The following is a 19,930-nucleotide window of genomic DNA, read 5'->3' as shown; positions in this document are numbered from 1 at the left end:
TGCTGCACAGTGCTTGCTTACACCATTCTAGGGTGTTGCTTGAGCGTTGGCATAGAGGAATATCGCCCATCTACTGACCTGAGCTTCTAAGAACTGACAACACCAGAATCCCAGTTTGTATGGCTGCAGGCTTGCCTGTGCGGCAGCATTAAAAAAAAAAAAAAAAATACAACAACAAGAGCAAAATCTGGGGAATTTGCAAAATTAGAACCCTCTCCGAGAGAGTGAGAGAGAGATTTAAAATGCGTTCCACGAGCAAAGCGAGAAGAGCAGATTATAACAAGCCTGTGCTGTGCAGTGTGTTACTTATATATATATATATACACACACATATACATAATATTAAATCTGGCTGCCAAACACCTTTTTGTTTTACTCCAGGCTTTTCAAACGCTTTCACCCGATCTGAATAATGGCAGCTAACAGCCGCGGGTTATAAAATGGGTTTGTTACTAAGCTATTAATGAAAGGAGAAAATGGATGTTGACAGCCATGTGGGATGTGCTCCTTCACAAAACGAGTGATGTCTGGGGTTGCTCTGATTTAATTTCATAGTCTTTAGTTCTGCTTGCTGTTCTTATATAGGTGGCCCCCAAAGTCCTCTATTCGAGAGCCGGTTAACAAGAACCCAGAGTATAATTAAAGGAGCCCGTCTCTCCCTCTCTACCACTGCTGACTGTCGGGGTGCCACAGCTCTGTGCATGGGGGTACCACACAGGCATCAGGCTGACGAGGACAAGAATGAGGATCCATGCACCAGGATTAAATTCATTTCACTCATCAAGAGCAAATGCATTTCGACAAGCATGCAAGGTGTTAATTTAGTGTTTGATGTAGAAAAAAAATGGGTATCCAGAATTTCTTCTCACTTGAACGAATACTGCATCTGTTCCCCACTCTACCTTCTTTAGAAACTCTTTCAAGTTTGACACCATTGGCAGAAAAGGATTCTAAGGGAAATGTCTATGACTTCAAACACTATAAGTGGATTCTTCATGGTCAGGGAAAGCTCAAACCCTTAACAGCAGCATATATGTGAAAGGGGACTTTCTCCAATACATGTGACATTGTTAAATCATGGATTAGTGTATGTGGGATGTGGGGTGGGGGGGTCTAACAGAAACCCATGAAGATAACAGCACAAAACAAGTGAATGTGCTTCAGTCACTGTGCTTGGTTCTAGCTTTTATAGCAGTCGTGTGTGATTCACGTTTCACATCGAGAATAAATAGTAGGAATGGCTGCAGGCTTCCTATTTAATGATGCAGTTAGTGAAGGATTTTCTCGCCTCAACCCTATCGCTGTGACCTGTGCAGTAAACTGTATTAATGGAACTTGAGCTAGTGTAGTGATCTACCAAACAGAATGCTGATGAGGAAGGCTAAGGATCTAAAAGACCTGAATTTATTAAATGTGACATTGCTTTGACCCACCCGTTTGTTCTTTCTGTGGCGATCTAGAGTTACAAATTTGTATTCTTCTTTAAAAGAGTAGCATGCCTAACCCCACTCAAATGTGTATGCAGGTGCGTACGTGAAAACTGCATGATTCAGCTCATTTGCAAAGCATTTCCTCAATATTTTCTGGCAGTGTCACAGCCAGCAGGGCATAGTAAAACCCCTGATCGCCCTACTCTTGCATGATTTCTTGCTGGACCCATTATTACTGTCCCTTTATCTGAAAGCAATGCCATGCTGTCACACACAGTCCATCCCCAGCAATCTAAAATAAGTCAGCATGCCAAGTTCATTGAAGGAACATCACAAAGAATGTCTTCCCGATCATGCAGGAGATTTAATTATCTTCCCAGCTTGTGTCACTAGAGCCAAAGAACGCTCCATCTTCAAACATATTCTCATGAATTTACCTGACATCGGGTCACTTTAAGCTCACAGTATTTTTTACACAGCAATTTGGGGTGACACATGAGTCCAAAACCATGAATTTAACCATCTAAACAACTGCAGATTTTACAAGCACCTACATTGATTCTGCTGGTGTTGTCTCACCCTCAAAAGTGTTTTATTATCACCTTTACCATTACATACAATCGATGTACAGTAGGAAAAGGTCAACAAGCTTACATACATATATTATACTCTCTTATTTCAAAGCAAATTTGGGAATTTTGACTACAAGCGATGGCCAAAAAATGTAATATTTTACTATGGAAGTTATTTAATGGCGCTCACCTTAAAAAAGAATAGCTACAAAGTGGGAAAGATATTTTAAATGAGCATCATCATAGTCTATTAGCGGTTATAACATCACTAATAATGTGATTATACTGTAGATTATATATGAGTGTATTGGCAGTCCTTTGTGGTAAAACGTTACATTAAGTGCTTCTAATTACTGTGTATTTACACATGTGCCATAGAAAGAAACATTGTTACTGATGTATTTCCACACGAGACATAGTGCTGCAGGGTGAACAGGTTATCAGTTACAGTCCTGTGTACCAGCTCAACTCAGAGAGAAGACATGTTGAAGAGATGTTTTGAGACCACAGGCGTGCGTTACTCTTTTTAAAGATTTATTACGATGCTCGACTACAAGACTTAGTAGTCACCAGTGAAGATACTCATTTTTGTGAGCAAAATGAAGAACAGACATCTCACCCTGCCTGTAATAGCTGGAGTGGCGTTGTCCTTGTGGATAGTTTTCTCGTCAAGGCATTTAGATAAGAATTGATCTATTTAAGGAGAACAGGATATTTGTTGAGCCAGGGGTCTGGGTTAGGGTTAAATGGGCAATGAATGCCTCTGTCATTTTTATTTGTTGGAGAGTAATTTAAATATTTAGATGAAGCAGGTTTTTTTGTTTTAAACAAACAGACAAGCATAGCAGACAGCCCTGCATTTCACGTATTACTCAAAGAGCTTCCAGCAAGTTGAGACTGTGAATAATATTAATTTGAATAATAATAACAGTTTTAGACTAAGCGCTCAAATTAGTTCAGGAAACCCATGATCACCCATTTCATGGAAATTAAACATGCCCCTTGAAACCTCCAACCGCGCGTGGCGTGCTAAAGAAACTTTGTAGCAGTTACAACGGACAGGGGATCTTAAAGTTTAAAGTGCATGGTTTCTTAACTGTTGATTGGGTCACTCCAATTCATGCACTTCTTAGATACTGTAAATCCAGGCATTTAAACATTAACAAAAGACCAAAACACTTGTCTTGTGTTCACAAAAATCCACAGAGGCATAAAATTTATGTCATTTAAATGAATATATATACACATCATTGTCTATGTGCAGGGGTTCGGTGAAAGCAAAGCATTGTGTGGCACGCATACGCCTGCTGTAAGATTTCCACTCTCAGCTTCTCTGGAACGGTCACCTTCCAGAAGAACAGTGTCACCACATCCTGCTGTCACATAGGGTAGCAGAGATACCCTGTGTGATACCCTGTGTGCAGTTGTGGTCACCTGACTACAAGAGTAGTCATCATTGCACTTGAGAAGGTGCAGAGAAGGGCAAGGAGGCTGGTCCCAGGACTGAATGACATGAGCTACTGTTATGAAAGGTTAAAAGAATGAAATCTCTGCAGCCTAGAAAGAAAGAAAGGGTTTGATTGAAGCCTTTAAAATCAGAAATGGTCTAGATAAAGTTTAGATTCTGTGCTTTTAAATTAGTTTTAAATTAGTTTACCCGAGTAGGGGGCGAATGGCTTTTTCTCTTTCCTAAACATTTGTTCTTCTGTACTGTAAATACAAGTTACCCACAGCAGTGTTCCATGGCTTACTGTTGCTTGTAATGAGGGTTTGACACCTTGTGGTGCACAATGGTACACTAACAAAAAGAAATGTGTGCAATAAAGCAGCCATATTGGGGCTCCTCGATGAGTGTCTTTGGGGTTGTTATGGGATTCGATGTTGTTTCTATCCCGCCCCACTAAGAGCACAGCAACATACTTCAGCATCTTTGTTGGGCAGCTGGTTTAATTTATTCAGACAAGAAAATACTGAAGACTTTCAGAACGAATTAGAGTGATGGGGAGAGAGAGGGAGAGAGGGAGGAGGGGAGAGAGAGGGAGATTGCAGAGAGAGGGAGGGGGAGAGAGAGAGGGGTGAGAGGGAGGGAGAGGGGAGAGAGAAAGAGAGTGTGTGGGTGTAACCGTGCACATGTGTTTGTGGGGTAGGTGGGCTGTTTAATTGTGTGTATGTGTGGGTGGTTAATTCATTTTTTATTTAAAATAATCTAACCATTAGAACCTACAGTCTAATGTGATAACTTGTGTAGCTCATCTTATTGTAGATTGTCTTCCTTTTCAAGATATAGTCACTTGGCTGGGTTTTTTTTTTAGTTAAAGAAAGAATTGTTTATTTTTTTATTTAAATATTGTTTTTATAGTCCTTGTTAAACAAGTGGCTCCTTATGCACTGATCGTATCTGTCACAATCTACACTGCCTTGAATTTTCACAAATCTTCATCAAACTTTTATTATAGACTATCATAGATTCCTAGCCAGCTTCCAAGATTCACAGTGTGTGTGTGTGTGTGTGTGTGTGTGTGTGTGTGTGTGTGTGTGTGTGTGTGTGTGTGTGTGTTTGTGTGTGTGCACCTGTTCCTGCTACTCTAGGTTTGTATCAGTAAGTTTCCCAGGCTAGCTGCACCCTGTCATTAATTCTTTCCCCTGGCATTTCTGTGCAGAAGATTGTTTGAAGCGCTGCAAAATCATCGTTTGTTTTTTTTTTTTTTTTTTTTTTTTTTAGCAAATGGGCAGTTTTAATAATTAGCATGGAAGCGTTTCCAGAATAAGCCTTGATAATTTGATTGGCTCTGTGAAAACACTGATAACAGCAGCGTGTTAAATTCTGAGTGGCACTTGTGAGAGCTGATAATTTGATTGGCACAGGTCAAGGCTGGTACATTAATCGCTGTGTCAGAATCCTGGATGTTCAATTAAAATCGCGTTGCTTTCTTCTTTGTACTGTCGTTGTCTCAGAGGGTTATAATGAATTTTTCATCAGTTGAAAAAGTGTTGAAGAAAATGGCAGAAGTACAAAAATGCACAATAAGGCAGCATGTTCTGAAGGACAAACTATAGCAGTAGGGCAGAGTATCCTGTTTTTACAGTTGTATTATAAATATAAAATACAGATCTGTTCCTGACACGGTGGGGGGGGGGGGGGTTAATAGGAGTTAATCTGAACGACGAGGGAGTATTTCAGAATTCCCATATCTTTAGAAATAGAACAACAAATCTCAAGTAAATGAATTGTTTTTTGCAGTCGGCCACAGTGAAGTGTGTAGTAAAGCATGTATTTGAAAGCCTGCTGCTAACTGTACTAATTCCACAGGGCTCTACCGAAACCCACAGTACCTTTCACGTGTGCATATGCCTTACAGTAAGGATGTGTGTCTGTATGGACTTGAGGAAAAACAAAAAAAAAAGAAACTGAAATAAACCCTGAACCCCAAAAAGATACATCTTTAAACATGTTCCTACTTACATAGAGCTATTAATGAGACAGTGCTGTGTCATATCTGTGTGTGTAGATATACATTCTTTATTTTTATATAGCGCCTTTCATAGTGGACCACCATCACAAAGCGCTTTACAAGATACAAGACCAAGGTGTGTGTACTGTGCATCAGTTGGAGAACTAAGTATACTTTTTGATTATGCCGCTACCTACCACAGCACGGCTAAGTTTGTTAATCTTTATCTTTTTTACCTGTTTCACTGTCACTGTCACTCCACTCCGCTCTGCTCTGCTCTGCTCCACTCCACTCCACTCCACTCCACTCCTGTCTTTCTCCTTCTTACTCCCCACCCAGAGCTACAAAATGGCGGCTTTTTATACCAACCCCTAATTGCTTAACCCTTAATTGTGTTTCCTTACCTTGTTACAATGTTACCTTGCCTCAGGTACCAGTCTGCGCTTCCTGATTTTAGCAGACCAAGGACACCTAGTGGTCAGTCTGCTGGTACTGCAGTCTATTTAGTTTCCTCCAGGAACAGAGCTTTGGATAACCTCAGGCTAACATAACTTCCTTCCTTCACTTTACCACTATATATATATATATAATATATATATATATATATATATATATATAGGTTAGACAGGCTTTGCAAACGCTGCACTCCACTCCAGTAACTTTTGAGGGGGAACCTTTTTAAAAACAAGGCATTTCATCTCAGGGGTTTATCTCCTGTGAAGGATTAAATGAATAACTTTCCACCCACCACACATCATCCCTGCATACAGACTTGCTGAAGAAGATTAACAGGGAACCCGTCATTTGGATGTTCTGTAGATAGATACAATATACAGCAGTTTCCACCTCATTGGCTAAGCAGCCCTTCCAAGATAACTACCCACCTTCCCCAGTCATTAGCACCTATTAGAAACCCAGGCAGCAGGGGCAGTGCACCGGGATAAGAGTAACAGTGGAATAACCTTGTGTTCTCTGTATGCCTAATTACACCTATTGAAAAAATGCAAACCCTTTATGTCGATCTGAATCATTTCAAGCTAGCTATAATTACTGGAATTAGCACTGGAACAAGGAACCCAGCATGAACTGTAAGCAATACAAAGAGAAAAACTGTTACATGGGCATCCTTGTCAGTCAAAGATCATGAAGTATTTTCTCCGAGGGCATTTGCTGCTGGGGAATTGAAAACGTTAGCTGCAGGAAGAAAGAAAAAAAAGTTGTCAGCCGCCATAGCAACTTGGATTCTGTCCTCAACCTGAAATGAAATTGGATGGGTGACCCCCAAGGAAATCTGGCGCTGCAGTGAATTCAGTGCAGGTGTTAAGGGATCAGTAGGGGCATTCTTCCTCTGGGTCAGAACTCAACCAATGACCCAAGTTGCAATTTTGATGAGCTGCCATTGCAGAACCGATATGGTATTACAGCACTATGCAGCTAAAGGCACTATTTGCCAACTGACAAATACCTAAGTGAAGCAAACAAATGTGGGTAAGGCTTTACATGAAGTGTCTCTAGTTATTGTGTATTTAGTTAGTAGTTGCATAGTAAATACATGTGTACTTACACATAATTGCAATGTTATTAAAGTACACAATTGTATCAGAAAAAAGGGATAGGAGTAGGTTTAGGGTTATACTGTATCATGCAAACAAATTTACACATTAAGTGCATTGTAACTATGCACAATAACATTGCCGCTCCCAGAAATTGCGCAAGACAATGGTAATTGACAGTTTAAAGACCTATATGTTTTATATTACGCTTTTCCAAGCTGTAAATGTTGAAGAAAGCTGCCTTTAATAACAGATTGCCATTTTGCATTAATCTTGCTGACAGCAAGGTTCAAAGAAAAACATGAGCAAAGACGAGACTTACCCTCAGTATATCAACAGCTAAAAACAATTGCGTTGTGCTTCTGAATGTACTTAAAATTATGTTATCAGAAATGTGTCTCAAAAATAGCTACACTTTCGCTGCACTGGCAGTTTGTTTAAAAACAAATTTCAAAAGTGGCGGCATCAGATTCTCTCACAATGGGTGAAGATCTGTTGTATTAAAGTCTAAAACTCCCTTTCTCATCAATAGCCAGGAGCAGCACACACTTGTCAACCTTTCTCTCCCTCAGAGTAAGAGATTATTGCTTAACAATAGGTGAGGTGGTGAAGGGGTCAAGACCTCCCTGTGACTGCTGCTGAAATTGACAAAGAAGCTCTCAATCTGTGAGGCATCTACTGTCACTTCTTTAAAACAGCAGCGTATTTGTAAGCCTTACATTCTGGAACCACTTTGACGCCTGGACTGTGGTTGATGTCTAATTAAAGTGCCACTATCCCTGTAGGAGGAAAAGGAAAAACCTTCAACCATGATTGAGTTGATAGTGTCTCTTCTAGTATGAGAGTATGAGTCTTATCATGAGGATCGTGAAGTATCAGTTAACATAGTAAGATGATCTTCTTATACCATGGGGACAACTGTAAGTATATATCAGCTTTTTATTTGTGATTTTATTTGGTTCTGATATTACCCACCTTCCACTAGCCAGTCGACTGATTCCGGTGCATGAGGCATAATGTGTAAATCTTTTTGCACGATACTTCCCTTTTCTGATACAATTGTGTACCTGCATATATCGCGCAAAAAAAAAAAAAAGATTTGCACATTAAGTACATTGCAACGATGCATAATAGCATTCATTGATGATATCTGAATACAAGTAAGCAGCTGACAGATGTCAAGTCTGTCTGTTTCAATGTCTTATGGGTTAGGTGGGTTAGGTACACACCTGTTTCTTTTGTGCTGTACTGTAGCCATGGCCACCACCAATCCTAGCCACATCCTGTGTATCTTTCTTAAAGTAAGGTAGATTTGGTAAAGCTGAAATTGTGTTCTATTCATTATCAAGAAAACGTATTTAACAGAAGAAGGCAATGCCCGCTACTGCTCACCCGTGATGTTGACATCTCGGATGAACTTGAGCAGCATGGTGCCGTTGATGGGGTTCATCTTGGGGCAGAGTCCCACTTTGCCCGGGCACAGCAGCGTGTGCATGTTGTGAAGGGCATGCGCCATGGCGTAGACCGCGTCGATCACGAACTGCACCTTGCCCTCCTGCTCGTACGATGAGTCCTTGCCAATCCGCTCGTGGTCTGCCAAGGGGTGAGAACATCACAGGTCAGGAGCAATTTACAAACCAGTTGTTTCTTAAAATACATCTATATACAGGCAGTAAGTTCAGAAATCAGTACACTGTGTATCTGTGACTGTTGCATGACATTTCTACTACCCATTTTAAAAAACATGGTAAGCTGTTTAACAATTACCAAATGCGTTAAACGTGGTTGACACCGATTTCTATCTCAAACAAAGCAGGGAATAAATACATTTGAGAAGAGATATAAGTGCAGAGAAATATGAATATTTTGCCTACTGGCTGTATTCTCCTACTTTCACCAGAGATACTGTATAATCCCTTTATTTATCTACGCTGAAGATTCTACAGCATTCATTTAAATTTGAACTGCTGTAACTTTATAGACATTAGGTTTATACATTAAGTAATGGGAGAGAGAGCAAGAGAGATAGAGAGAGATTGAGTCAGAAGAAGAATAGACTAATAATATTTCTCATAACTAATGTAATTAATTATGACAGGTGTATATTAATCATGACCAAGGTTGTTCTAATGGTTTTAAAACAAGTTAATTACAAAGCAGGGTTTCAATTAACACCTCGCTCCAGCAATTAGGAGGTGTCTATCAGCCGACAGGCCCTTTGTAAGGCTGTGTGGATTTCAGGGACTCTGAAAGCAGAGGTGCTTTTGACAGGATGAGCTACCTGCATATACTACAGTATCATATATAACTTTAAAAAGTATCATAAAAACTTATCGTTGTAGAAAAGACTCTTCCTGATAGGACCTATCTACTGTGTATTGTATTTAACATGTATGCTAACATCTCCTCTCTGCATGGAACCAATATTCCCCCCTCTACTACATAAAGGGGAACTGTAATGCAAATGGATAACCATTTCAATAGCAAACGTGTTAACTGAAGCTTTTGATGCATTTTCAGCCTCTCCTCAAGCAGTGTATCATATAAAAACCATTAAACAAATGAAAACTGACTGTGTTGGAGCTCTCCCCCGTTGCGCTTTGTGTGCCGTCTTGTTGTTGACTCTCTCTACAGTCGCACATATTATTCTACTGAGCGGATGTCATGTTCCTATTTAATGTAGCCATTGTTTTGTTACGCCCGCCCTTTGTTGGTTTAAAGGCTTTAGGCTCACAAAAATACTTTTTGTTACTGTTTTTGCTTTTGTTATTTTTGCGCCCGAACGCTTTGCATTCCGAGATGATTCACCCTGCCAGCGTTTCCTGGTGTGACTGTCTGTCAATGATATGACATGACAACGGCGCCAGAAAGATTTCAAATCATGTTGAGTTAAAAATCTTAGCCTCAACCCTTTAATTTTTGCAGGGGAAAGCATGTTTTCCGTAAATCAAAATTGAAACATTGTGCAGCATTCCCCCTCCCCCAAAGACCCATACATATTTAAACGTATTTTTGACATCTCTCTCTCAACAGACGAAGATTAATAATACCCAGCCACCAAGAGTGGCCTATCTTAGTATATCTGACAGAAATGATGAACGCATTACACTGGGCATATTCTCCAGTAGGCCTGTCCCAACTATTTAGATTTCTACCTTCCCTAGAAGGGGGTTTGGAATTCTTAATGAAAACCAAGCATGCATTTTCATTTTTGAAAACGGTCTTAAAGAAAGTTCTCATCTTTCTTGCCTCTCAGTTGTCTTGTCTTGTCTCACCACCACTTTGTCGTTTTACCTTGTCAGCGTTTTCAGAGGTCAAAGCAAGCTGCTGGCTGCACAGCATGTCAGTCAATAGAGGAAGCAGCTGGTTGATTGACTAATGGAAAGAAGACGATGAAATGACCTCTGAAGCACAAGACTAACTGAAACCTCGGGTATTATCAGATATCATGATTTAAAATGAACGCGTTTCCTATAACGGGTTTCTTTCAAAACTGCTCATTTCAGACAAATATAGCGATGGAAGTGCACTGCAGCCAAGACTGATGGAATTATTGTATTCATAGTGGAATTTTCACATTCCAAGTCACATTAGCATGTAAAAGCAATGTGAAAAGGTCCCACTGGTTGGATAATGAATCTGGTTGCAAGTGTAACCCCAGGAGACCCATGAAGTGAAATTCCATCGACAGCCCAGGAGGGTTTGAAGGAACGACGGCAACAAAATACACACTCTCACGCAACCACGCTCCCTGGCCTTTGCAATGATATTAATCCTTATTAATCTCGCTTGGATTTCCGAGCAGCACCGGGAAGGTGTTCTCTTCAAATCTCTGATCATCTCCACATCAAACATCTGGAGCTGACAGCTCTGCACACTCTGCTACCCCAGCAGCAGCTTGGGCCGGGTGGTTTGATGAGATAAAGAGGAGATCTGGAGGGGTTCGGGGGGGGGAGGCAACTGACGCATGGCACCCAGAGGGGCTCGGATGACAATTAAATGAAAAAGGACAACCTGTCACCTCTTGAGAAAGGACGTGACCATTTTTAATAAATGACACGGCAAAGTTATACAGATTTGTTTCTATATAGAGGTTCAGGTTTATAATAAAAAATCCGATATATTATATGTTTTCTCTCTCTCTCTCAATTGCAGTTTTTATGGTAGTGGGTTTTTTTTGCAGACCTAAGGACGGCAAAACAGTTTAAAGCTACATTAACTGCAGTTGTTTTCCATATGAACCTTGATAAGCACTAGCATAGGGCTACAGGTTCATTTGTTAGGATCGCAAGAAGAAATATAACCTCACTGATGTAGAGCCCATAGAAGACAATTAAAATGGAATAACCTTCACCTTTAACCAGAGCTGATAGAGTCATATTCATTTAGCCACAATCAACCCCAAACCGATAGGGTCATATTGCCACCTGGGAACACCTTAAGCTGACGGGACCATTTCAGCGTGTGATATTCTCAGCAGACATGTCCATCAGAGCGTATTTTTGTGCATGTGTGTGTGCGTGTGTGTGTGTGATTCTACCTGTGCATCTCAAGTGGCATTTAATGTATTAGATAACCATGTTTGCTCATTTCCCCTTCACCCTGTCTGGGGTGTTATTACTATTTTTCTTTGGGGTTGGCACAATGTGTGCGCAGTTTGGTAGTATCTGAGAATTGCAGGGAAATTACACAGCATGCTCAAGTGATGCAGGGCTGAACAGTAAAAATGAAAACCCTTGTGTCGTATACCGAGGGTCCGCAGCCTCAATAGACCTCACCCCCCTGCCTGCCCTTCTCTGTATGTCTGCGGATTTAATAACTGATTTAAAGGCAAGATAAATCCGTCCTGATTTTTATGGGGAAAGAGAAGCAGGTCTGAAATCAGCTCTGGAGGAATACAGAATTACTCAATCTAGCAGCGTCGTGCTGTCTTAGCTTTACTGCTGCTGTATTAGCTTTACTGCAGCTCTCCGTTTTCAATTTGCTGGCTCTTGTGATCCCAATGGTGACTGCTCTGTTAAATTTACATTACCTAATTCACTGCATTGAATTTGCAGGCTGTAGCTTTGTTTATTGTTTGCTCAGATCCCCTAGTTCTATGTAGTATATTGCTTTTGTTATATATACATACAGTGTGTGTGTGTGTGTGTGTGTGCGTGTGTGTGTGTGTGTGTGTGTAGTTAAACCTCAGTGAATAACTTATTAACATCATTGGGTATTAAAAGCACATCACAGCAGTTTACAGTCATATTTCCCTGATGTTCCATTGTCTAGTTCTTTAGAAAGATCTCCCTGACTAAATATTTTAACGACTGGAAAGGTCCAATTCGAACATTGCATCACTGCTGTAACCCATTTATTGATCAGGACTGAAGATCAACAGACAACCTCCGTTTCCACTGTCAAGTCAGTCACCTCTGTTTAGCTGCTGAAGGTAAGCAATGGGTTTTTCAAAGCTGCTGAGCCCTGGAGATCACCTTGTGTAGTCTCTGCCTGTGGGGTCACTGAAGCACGATGAGGTGAACTATCCACATCCAATCATCCTCCCTAACACAGCACAAATGCCAATGCAGAACTCCCTTCAGCGCCCCAGCCCAGGCAATATGATTCAAACCACCCACACATGACTCACCCTGTACTCCCCACAGGCAAGTCACTGAGGACCAAAAGCTATACCAGCCTCGTTATGCTGGAGCTTCACAATACCCCTGGTCCGACTGGTATACAAAACAGGTATACATTGCAGCGCTCCGCAGTGTTGCTCCAGAGAGACTGTAGCTTATCTCCTCCCTCAGTCTAATTCATTACAGCTGTCAGACAGCTCTGTTCACTATTAATAAAGCTCATCCCAGACGACAGGAATTGCAGATAAAATAGAATCTGCTCTGCCCGTTCTCCTGTGTAATCCAGGACAGCTTCGAAGCACACCTGTGTAAACAGGCGTCTCATTTCTCTTTCAGATAAAGCTAAGCTCAGGCAGGTCTTAATGACGGAGAAGTTAGCGAAATAACTGTGCGGTACTGGAGTGTGAAGCAAGTCGGCCCCACTTTCTTCTAGGTGGCATACGTGTCTCACCTAGTCTGTTACCAGTACAATAAAATATAGTATGTGCAGGGATGGAAATAAGACTCCTAGTGCATAGCAGTTTCACCCATTCCAGATTTTACTACAAGCTTGATTAGCCATATATGTAACAGGCTCAGGTGTGCTTTAATAAGCTCACAGTAAAACCAGGAATGGCTCATACCACTATGAGATGGGAGTCTTATTTCCATCCCTGCTGTGTTTCTATTTCATAAGCAATGTATATTTGTTTATTAGCCATGCACAAGTCTTCTGTTTTTACATTTCAGTTACTTGTAGCAACTGAAAATGTTTGCAAGAGATCAAACTCATGTGCAATTGTTTTATTCTAGTGTGGATTTATCTGTAAATCAGTCAAAGGTAATTGGTTAGAGGATTTCAGTGATGTTTTCTTCTTCTAGAGCTCCCTAGAGGGATGTTTACAGACAGAGGAATTCCTCCCAGGAGAGGGACTGCAAAGAAAAACAAGCCAATAAATACATGCCCCTGTAGAAATCAGACCTACTGTGCAGAAGCGTCTCATAAAACTGGCTTTATCTTCTATGGGAGCATAAATAAAAAAAAAATTCTCAAAGTCTGTGCCTCTTAACATGCTGTTGCTGCAGTCTACAGGTATGCTTACAAAAACACATACTAACATAGGATGCCTTTTCCATTGATTCTTATTGGAGCGGGTTTAAATACGGACCCTGTGTTCAGTGTGTGTGTAGATGGGGAGCAGGCAGTTTAAATACGGACCCTGTGTTCAGTGTGTGTGTAGATGGGGAGCAGTTAGTTTAAATGTGGACCCTGTGTTCAGTGTGTGTGTAGCTGCTCCTAGAGCTGATGTTCCCAATGGATTTCTGCGTTCTGCATTCTCTCCTGAATGAAATTAGACGGCTGGGGCCCTCCCCCAATAAATCAAACACTGACCCCTGTTGGCTTCTCTCTCCATTAATCAATATCAATTGCAAGTCTCATTCATTCACCAATAAACTAGATGCCTCTGTCTCTCTGCTTCCCCACACTCCCTCCATGGGCAGAGTTCTGTCCATCTCTCTCTCTCTCTCTCTCTCTCTCTCTCTCTCTCTCTCTCTCTCTCTCTCTCTCGTTCTCAAGCCTCCCAGTCAGAGAGATCAATAGGTCAGGTATGGGTCAGATAAAGGGTCGAAAATGCCCCAAATGCAGCAAGAACTATAACAGAACTGCATGGCTTGCAGTAATAATGTTAAATACAGTGGAGCACACGACATGTATGCAAACACTTAAATGCATTACTGATGGCATACTGTACTGTAAATAAATAATTCATATACGGATACGTTTCTTTTTATGATGTGGACCTGGTAGCATAAATCTAAAGAGAGCTTTGCAATCAACAGAATACACCAGAAAATCCATCCATCCATCCATTATCATTAACTGCTTAATCCTTTACAGGGTTGCGGTGAGCCGGAGCCTAACCCATCAGACACAGGGCGCAAGACAGGACTACACCCTGGACGGGACGCCAGTCCATCGCAGGGCACCACACACACACACTCATTCACTCACACACAGGGCAATTTAGAGTGACCAATCAACCTGAACAGCATGTCTTTGGACTGTGGGAGGAAACCGGAGAACCAGGAGAAAACCCACGCGAACACGAGGAGAACATGCAAACTCCACACAGATCATTTCAATATACACACACACACACACACACACACACACACACACACACACACACACACACACACATATATATATATATATATATATATATATATATATATATATATGTGTGTGTGTGTGTGTGTGTGTGTGTGTTTCTATTTGGTGCTGTCCGAGGTGCTGGATAATGGAACGTGATATTCCAGGTAAAAAATAAGTGAGAGGGAGTAAGAACCAATTAGAACAATGTGATCTTTCACATCAGTTTAGTTATATCGTTTCCACGATTGAACTATAAAACATGCAACTATGAATATCGAAACTTTATAACAGTCTGAATAGTATTTGCTGCCACTGCATGAGCAAACCCTGGTGTTCATGTGAATGAAGACTTCCTGGACCCTGAATAAAACTGTGGTTCTGGTGTGCATCTTACTTTTACAACTTTCATTAGCGTGAAAATTGCAAAATTACCTCTGTGCCAAGTGAAATAATCAAACCGTTCTCTGAGCAGCAAGACTTGTGGCGGCGTCTCGGCTGCCCTCATAAAGCCGTCAGCTCCACTAGAACAGACTGTGACAGCCCGGAATTGTCCATTACCACCCATGCACAAATTACCAGACAGCAATTTTACCAGACTGTTAGCAGACAGAATTTACTTCCTGAGTGAATTAGACCATTGCTATTTCATCCAGTGTCCATCAGAATGAGCGATGGCATTTTGATATTTCATTCAATTCATTTATTTCTTTTTTTTTTTTTTGTTTTTTACAGGAATCATGCTCCACTAGTGTCCCGGAATTAATCCCACTGTCTGTCTCCAAGTTTTCTCTAGGTTTGTCCACTAACAGTCAGGAAGGGAGAGAGAAACTTAGTTGTTTTATTTTCATATAGCTTGGGAATAGGAAAGCTACACTTCTTTGCAATCAGCAGCCCTCCTGTTTTGTCGCTAATTATTTTTCAGTTACTTTTGTTGAAGTGCTTGAATGTGTATTGGTGTAATAGCCAAGATGTACCACATGTTAAAAAGGATGCAGAACCTGTGGTGATGTTGGGCTGATAAGAGGTAAGACAATATGCGTCCTGTGTAAAGAAAAAACAGCCCAAGTAACAGCAAGTGATTCTACTTTCCTCTTTTTTTTAACTAACTTGAAATGTGTTAAAAACATTATGATCAGTATTCAGGGTTGCCACTTGTCCCTGTTTTTCAGTAGATCGTCCCAGTTTTGAGGAACGCATCCTGGGAATTAAATATGCTTTCCCAGGACACCAAATGTCAGTACCATAAATTGAGTTAGATAAATCAGGATACAATATTACTGCAATAGACGCACAATATTAATTTGTTGTCAAACCTATAGTAGTTTTTTTGCCAATGTTTTTTATTGGATTATTCTAAAGAGAGTTTAAACTTTTAACAACCCCTCTTTTGTTTGGAGTCTCTGGTATTTTTTTTACCTCAGAGGTGGCAATGATTTAATGGGTTTGATATAATGATGACAGGTAGTCCTGCAGATCTCAAGTGCAGTTGATGGAGGTTGTGCAGCCATGCAGACATGGCCTGTTGGGCAGGTTCTGTGGTCATGATGGGAGGAAATGATGATGATGATGATGATGATGATGATGATGATGATGATGATGATGATGATGATGATGATGATGATGATGATGATGATGATGATGATGATGATGATGATGATGATGATGATGATGATGATGATGATGATGATGATGATGATGATGATGATGATGATGATGACGATAACGATGATAATGATGATGATGATGATGATGATGATGATGATGATGATGATGATGATGATGATGATGATGATGACGATGATGATGATGATGATGATGATGATGATGATGATGATGATGATGATGATGATGATGACAAACTGACAGCTGGTTTAGGCCTTCAATAATGCACAACTGATCGTCATCATCATCATCATCGTCATCATCATCGTTATCATCATCATCATCATCATCATCATCATCATCATCATCATCATCATCATCATCATCATCATCATCATCATCATCATCATCATCATCATCATCATCATCATCATCATCATCATCATCATCATCATCATCATCGTCATCATCATCATCATCATCATCATCGTTATCGTCATCATCACACACAATAAAAATTGCATAAAATGTGTACCGCTGTATACATGCTGTGTACATTTGGAGTCACCAGTATTAAGATCACTATATGCTTTATCAGGGGTGCATCCTAAAAGTCTCATCCTAAACGTCCCAATCCTCCAGGTTTTGTAGACACCATTCAATAATAATGGATTAAGACCTGGAAGTCTTATTTCAGTATTTTAGGATGCCGGTGGAACAAAAACCCATGGGGCTCTGGACCATGAGGAACGTAATTGTGCGCCCTTAGTTGAGCTCATCAAAATAGCCTCCATTGTGTGGTTCTGTTAGTTTGCATTGAATTGCTTCACAATGCGCCTCCAGTACTTTATCAAACAGTGCTGGCATCCCACTATTTGGCCTGTTTCAGTTGTATTTCAACACACTTAGTTCATTTTGTTAGGTAACAAAAAGATTTCAGAAAGCCAAGCTGATGAAGGAGATGGGAGTTTAAGCCATTGTTTAATATTGCTCCTAGGGAATTCGTTTTTAATCTCTGAGATAATATTCTATTATTTTAAAAAGTGCCCAGCTCTGCAGTTTCAATTTGCAGAGGCACTGTGAACAGCTGCAATTTCCCTCTAGAGTAAACCTAGTGACGACTAATGGAGAAACAGTGTATTCCTTTCAGCAGCAAGACAATTAGCATTAGCACCAGTCATAGGAATCTGAGCAAGCTTCAGCCATTGTAACTCGCTAGGACCCAGTACAAGCTTTGCATATTGATTTTCCTCATGGTGACTCTGCATACAGCTGCTGAAATCTTTTTATTGAATGACCACATTTTTTGAAAAACCAAAGGGTCTGATGGCACATAGGCGTAAACCTGAACAGATTGTGAATATCTGACACTACCCAATACTATACTACGCACGCCAGCAACACAGGACCATTACAAGCTTGTGTGCATCAGTGCCAATCCGTTACTGGGGCTGGCACATAAAACCACTGTCCTGCACCGTTGCTAATACTGACATCTGATTTGTTTGCCAATGGATAGGGAACTAGACTCTGATCTATAGGGTACTAGGATTGAATTCTGCTCTTTTAAAAAGTTTGCACATCCTACATAGTACTGACAGTCTTTGTTTGCTAATTGCATCAGTTGAGAATCATAAATCTATTTATAGTTTTGCTTCAAGAAGTATGAATATTGTACACTGACTGCTTCAAAGACCCTGGTGTGCTGCATATTGGACCCTGTGCTCTTCTCTCTGACCTGCACCATGTGTTCTATACTGAACTCGCTTTCTGTTCACCAAAGACTACCTGCTGATAGAAAATAATGATCATAACTGATGGAATATGTAAGGCTTAATTATTAAAACAGGGTTTTATGGAAGTGCTTTTGTAATTAACATCTGATTACTTTGTTAGATACAAGTTCCAGGAAATGATCTTCCTTAATTAATGCCTTGATATTAGCATAATTAATCACAAGGTAGACGAACTTTTGTTGAAATGAGTCATTGGTTTTCCTATCATGTTTTATTTTAAGAGCTAGTGTAAAAAACCACAATACATCAGAAGGCTGGGTAGTCCAGTAGTTAAAGTCCGGGACTTGTAACCAGAAGTATCCCCAGTTCAAATCACACCTCTGGCACTGACTGACTCATTGTGTGACCTTGAGAAAGTTACTTAACTTCCTGTGCTCCATCCAGTGGATGAGATGTTAAATCAATGTCCTATTGTATGTGACTCTGCATATAATGAGCAGTTCACAGCCTATCTCTGTGATGGTGATCCACTATGAAAGATGCAATATAAAGATATTATTTATTATTATTATTATTATTATTATTATTATTATTATTATTATTATTATTACTGAAGTAGCCTGCATGAAATCAGAACACAGTACTGCTCTTTAAAAGATATATGTATTATGTGGTTACGAAATACCAGGGGGCTCGGGGGAAGCTGAAGCACCCCAATAAGAGACGAGAGCTTTGAACTGCCTTTGCAGAAGAATCCGGTTCTAGTGAAGTGAGCAGCTGAATACATCTGCGCAAGATAACACTAAAAGAGAAACCCAGCTTCCTGATATTTCTGCCCACTGCCCCAAAGACACTTACTTGTGCACTTCTTGATGCTGGAGCCCTTTTTCAGTGCGTGTCGGCTGAGTTTGCAATGGAAATTGTTCTCCCAGAACTCTGCAAACCAGATGTTTCTCCTGTTGTTGTCCAGAGTACGGCTGGAAAAATACCGGTCAAAACCTGGAGAGATCAACCAGGTAATATGTGTCTAGAAGTGGTGGTGCTTTAGATGAGCTTTATACTGTCATAATTGCTCTTTTTTTCTGTAAAAATGATGCACAGGCAAAGGACTACTGTTTGATATTTCTAAATGACAGCATTTATAAATATTTTAGCGAGAGAGGCATACTGAGATTCAGTATGTGAAGAGCCCCTAATGCTACTTTGCACATATTGTACACAAAGATGCATTATGTTCCACTGTGCTATAATAGTGATGCTATCAATGATTTAGTAAGGTCACATTTTCTTTAATTATGTACACCTTTCATGTTTAGTTTTTTACTCTTAGGCTTAAACTAGCTTTTTTCAACATGAATTAAGGTCAGTTTTTAACAGGACTTAATAAAATAAAAATTGAATATCTAGGCCATAGACAATGACTCATTTCCACTACTCAAAAGAAACATTTGCCTCATCAGGTTTAACTAAATCTTATTAAAATAAAACAAACAGCACCAAGGTGCCCAAGCGTGGCCTTACCTCTGACAGTCATCCTCTTGGGCAGGATGGTGATAGCGCCCTCTGCCACCACTTCCTGGTGCAACACTGGGGAGATCTTGGCGCCCCAGCTGTCAGACCCCACCCACAGGAAGTGACCTGTCTGGTTGGCTTTCTTGGCTGCATCCAGGACCCGCCTGAGAACACAAGAACAGGAAGCCCCCAGCCCTCAAACCGGCTCATCGCTACAGGTTGCTTATCTTAACTTATTCATCCATAATACAAAACCACCATACAGTTAAACACAATTCTCCACCTTTGCTTGCACAAGATGTTTAAGTCAGG

The 19,930-nt window shown here is 40.5% G+C and overlaps 1 protein-coding gene across 1 annotated transcript in view; it reads right to left on the bottom strand.

Moving 5' to 3' along the window:
- LOC121299508 (metabotropic glutamate receptor 4-like) overlaps positions 1 to 19,930 on the bottom strand; it is a 105,094-nt gene that overhangs the window by 18,440 nt on the left and 66,724 nt on the right. The window contains exons 4-6 of the mRNA XM_041227259.1: positions 19,628 to 19,782; positions 18,965 to 19,105; positions 8,400 to 8,600 (exon numbers count right to left, since the gene is read on the bottom strand). Of these exons, the coding sequence (XP_041083193.1) occupies positions 8,400 to 8,600; positions 18,965 to 19,105; positions 19,628 to 19,782 (497 nt within the window). The remainder of the gene's footprint in view (positions 1 to 8,399; positions 8,601 to 18,964; positions 19,106 to 19,627; positions 19,783 to 19,930) is intronic.

Source organism: Polyodon spathula, chromosome 25, assembly GCF_017654505.1.
Source record: "Polyodon spathula isolate WHYD16114869_AA chromosome 25, ASM1765450v1, whole genome shotgun sequence".
Classification (NCBI taxonomy): Eukaryota; Metazoa; Chordata; class Actinopteri; order Acipenseriformes; family Polyodontidae; genus Polyodon; species Polyodon spathula.
The sequence above is the reverse complement of the archived record's forward strand: the minus strand, read 5'-3'. Positions and strand labels throughout refer to the sequence as shown.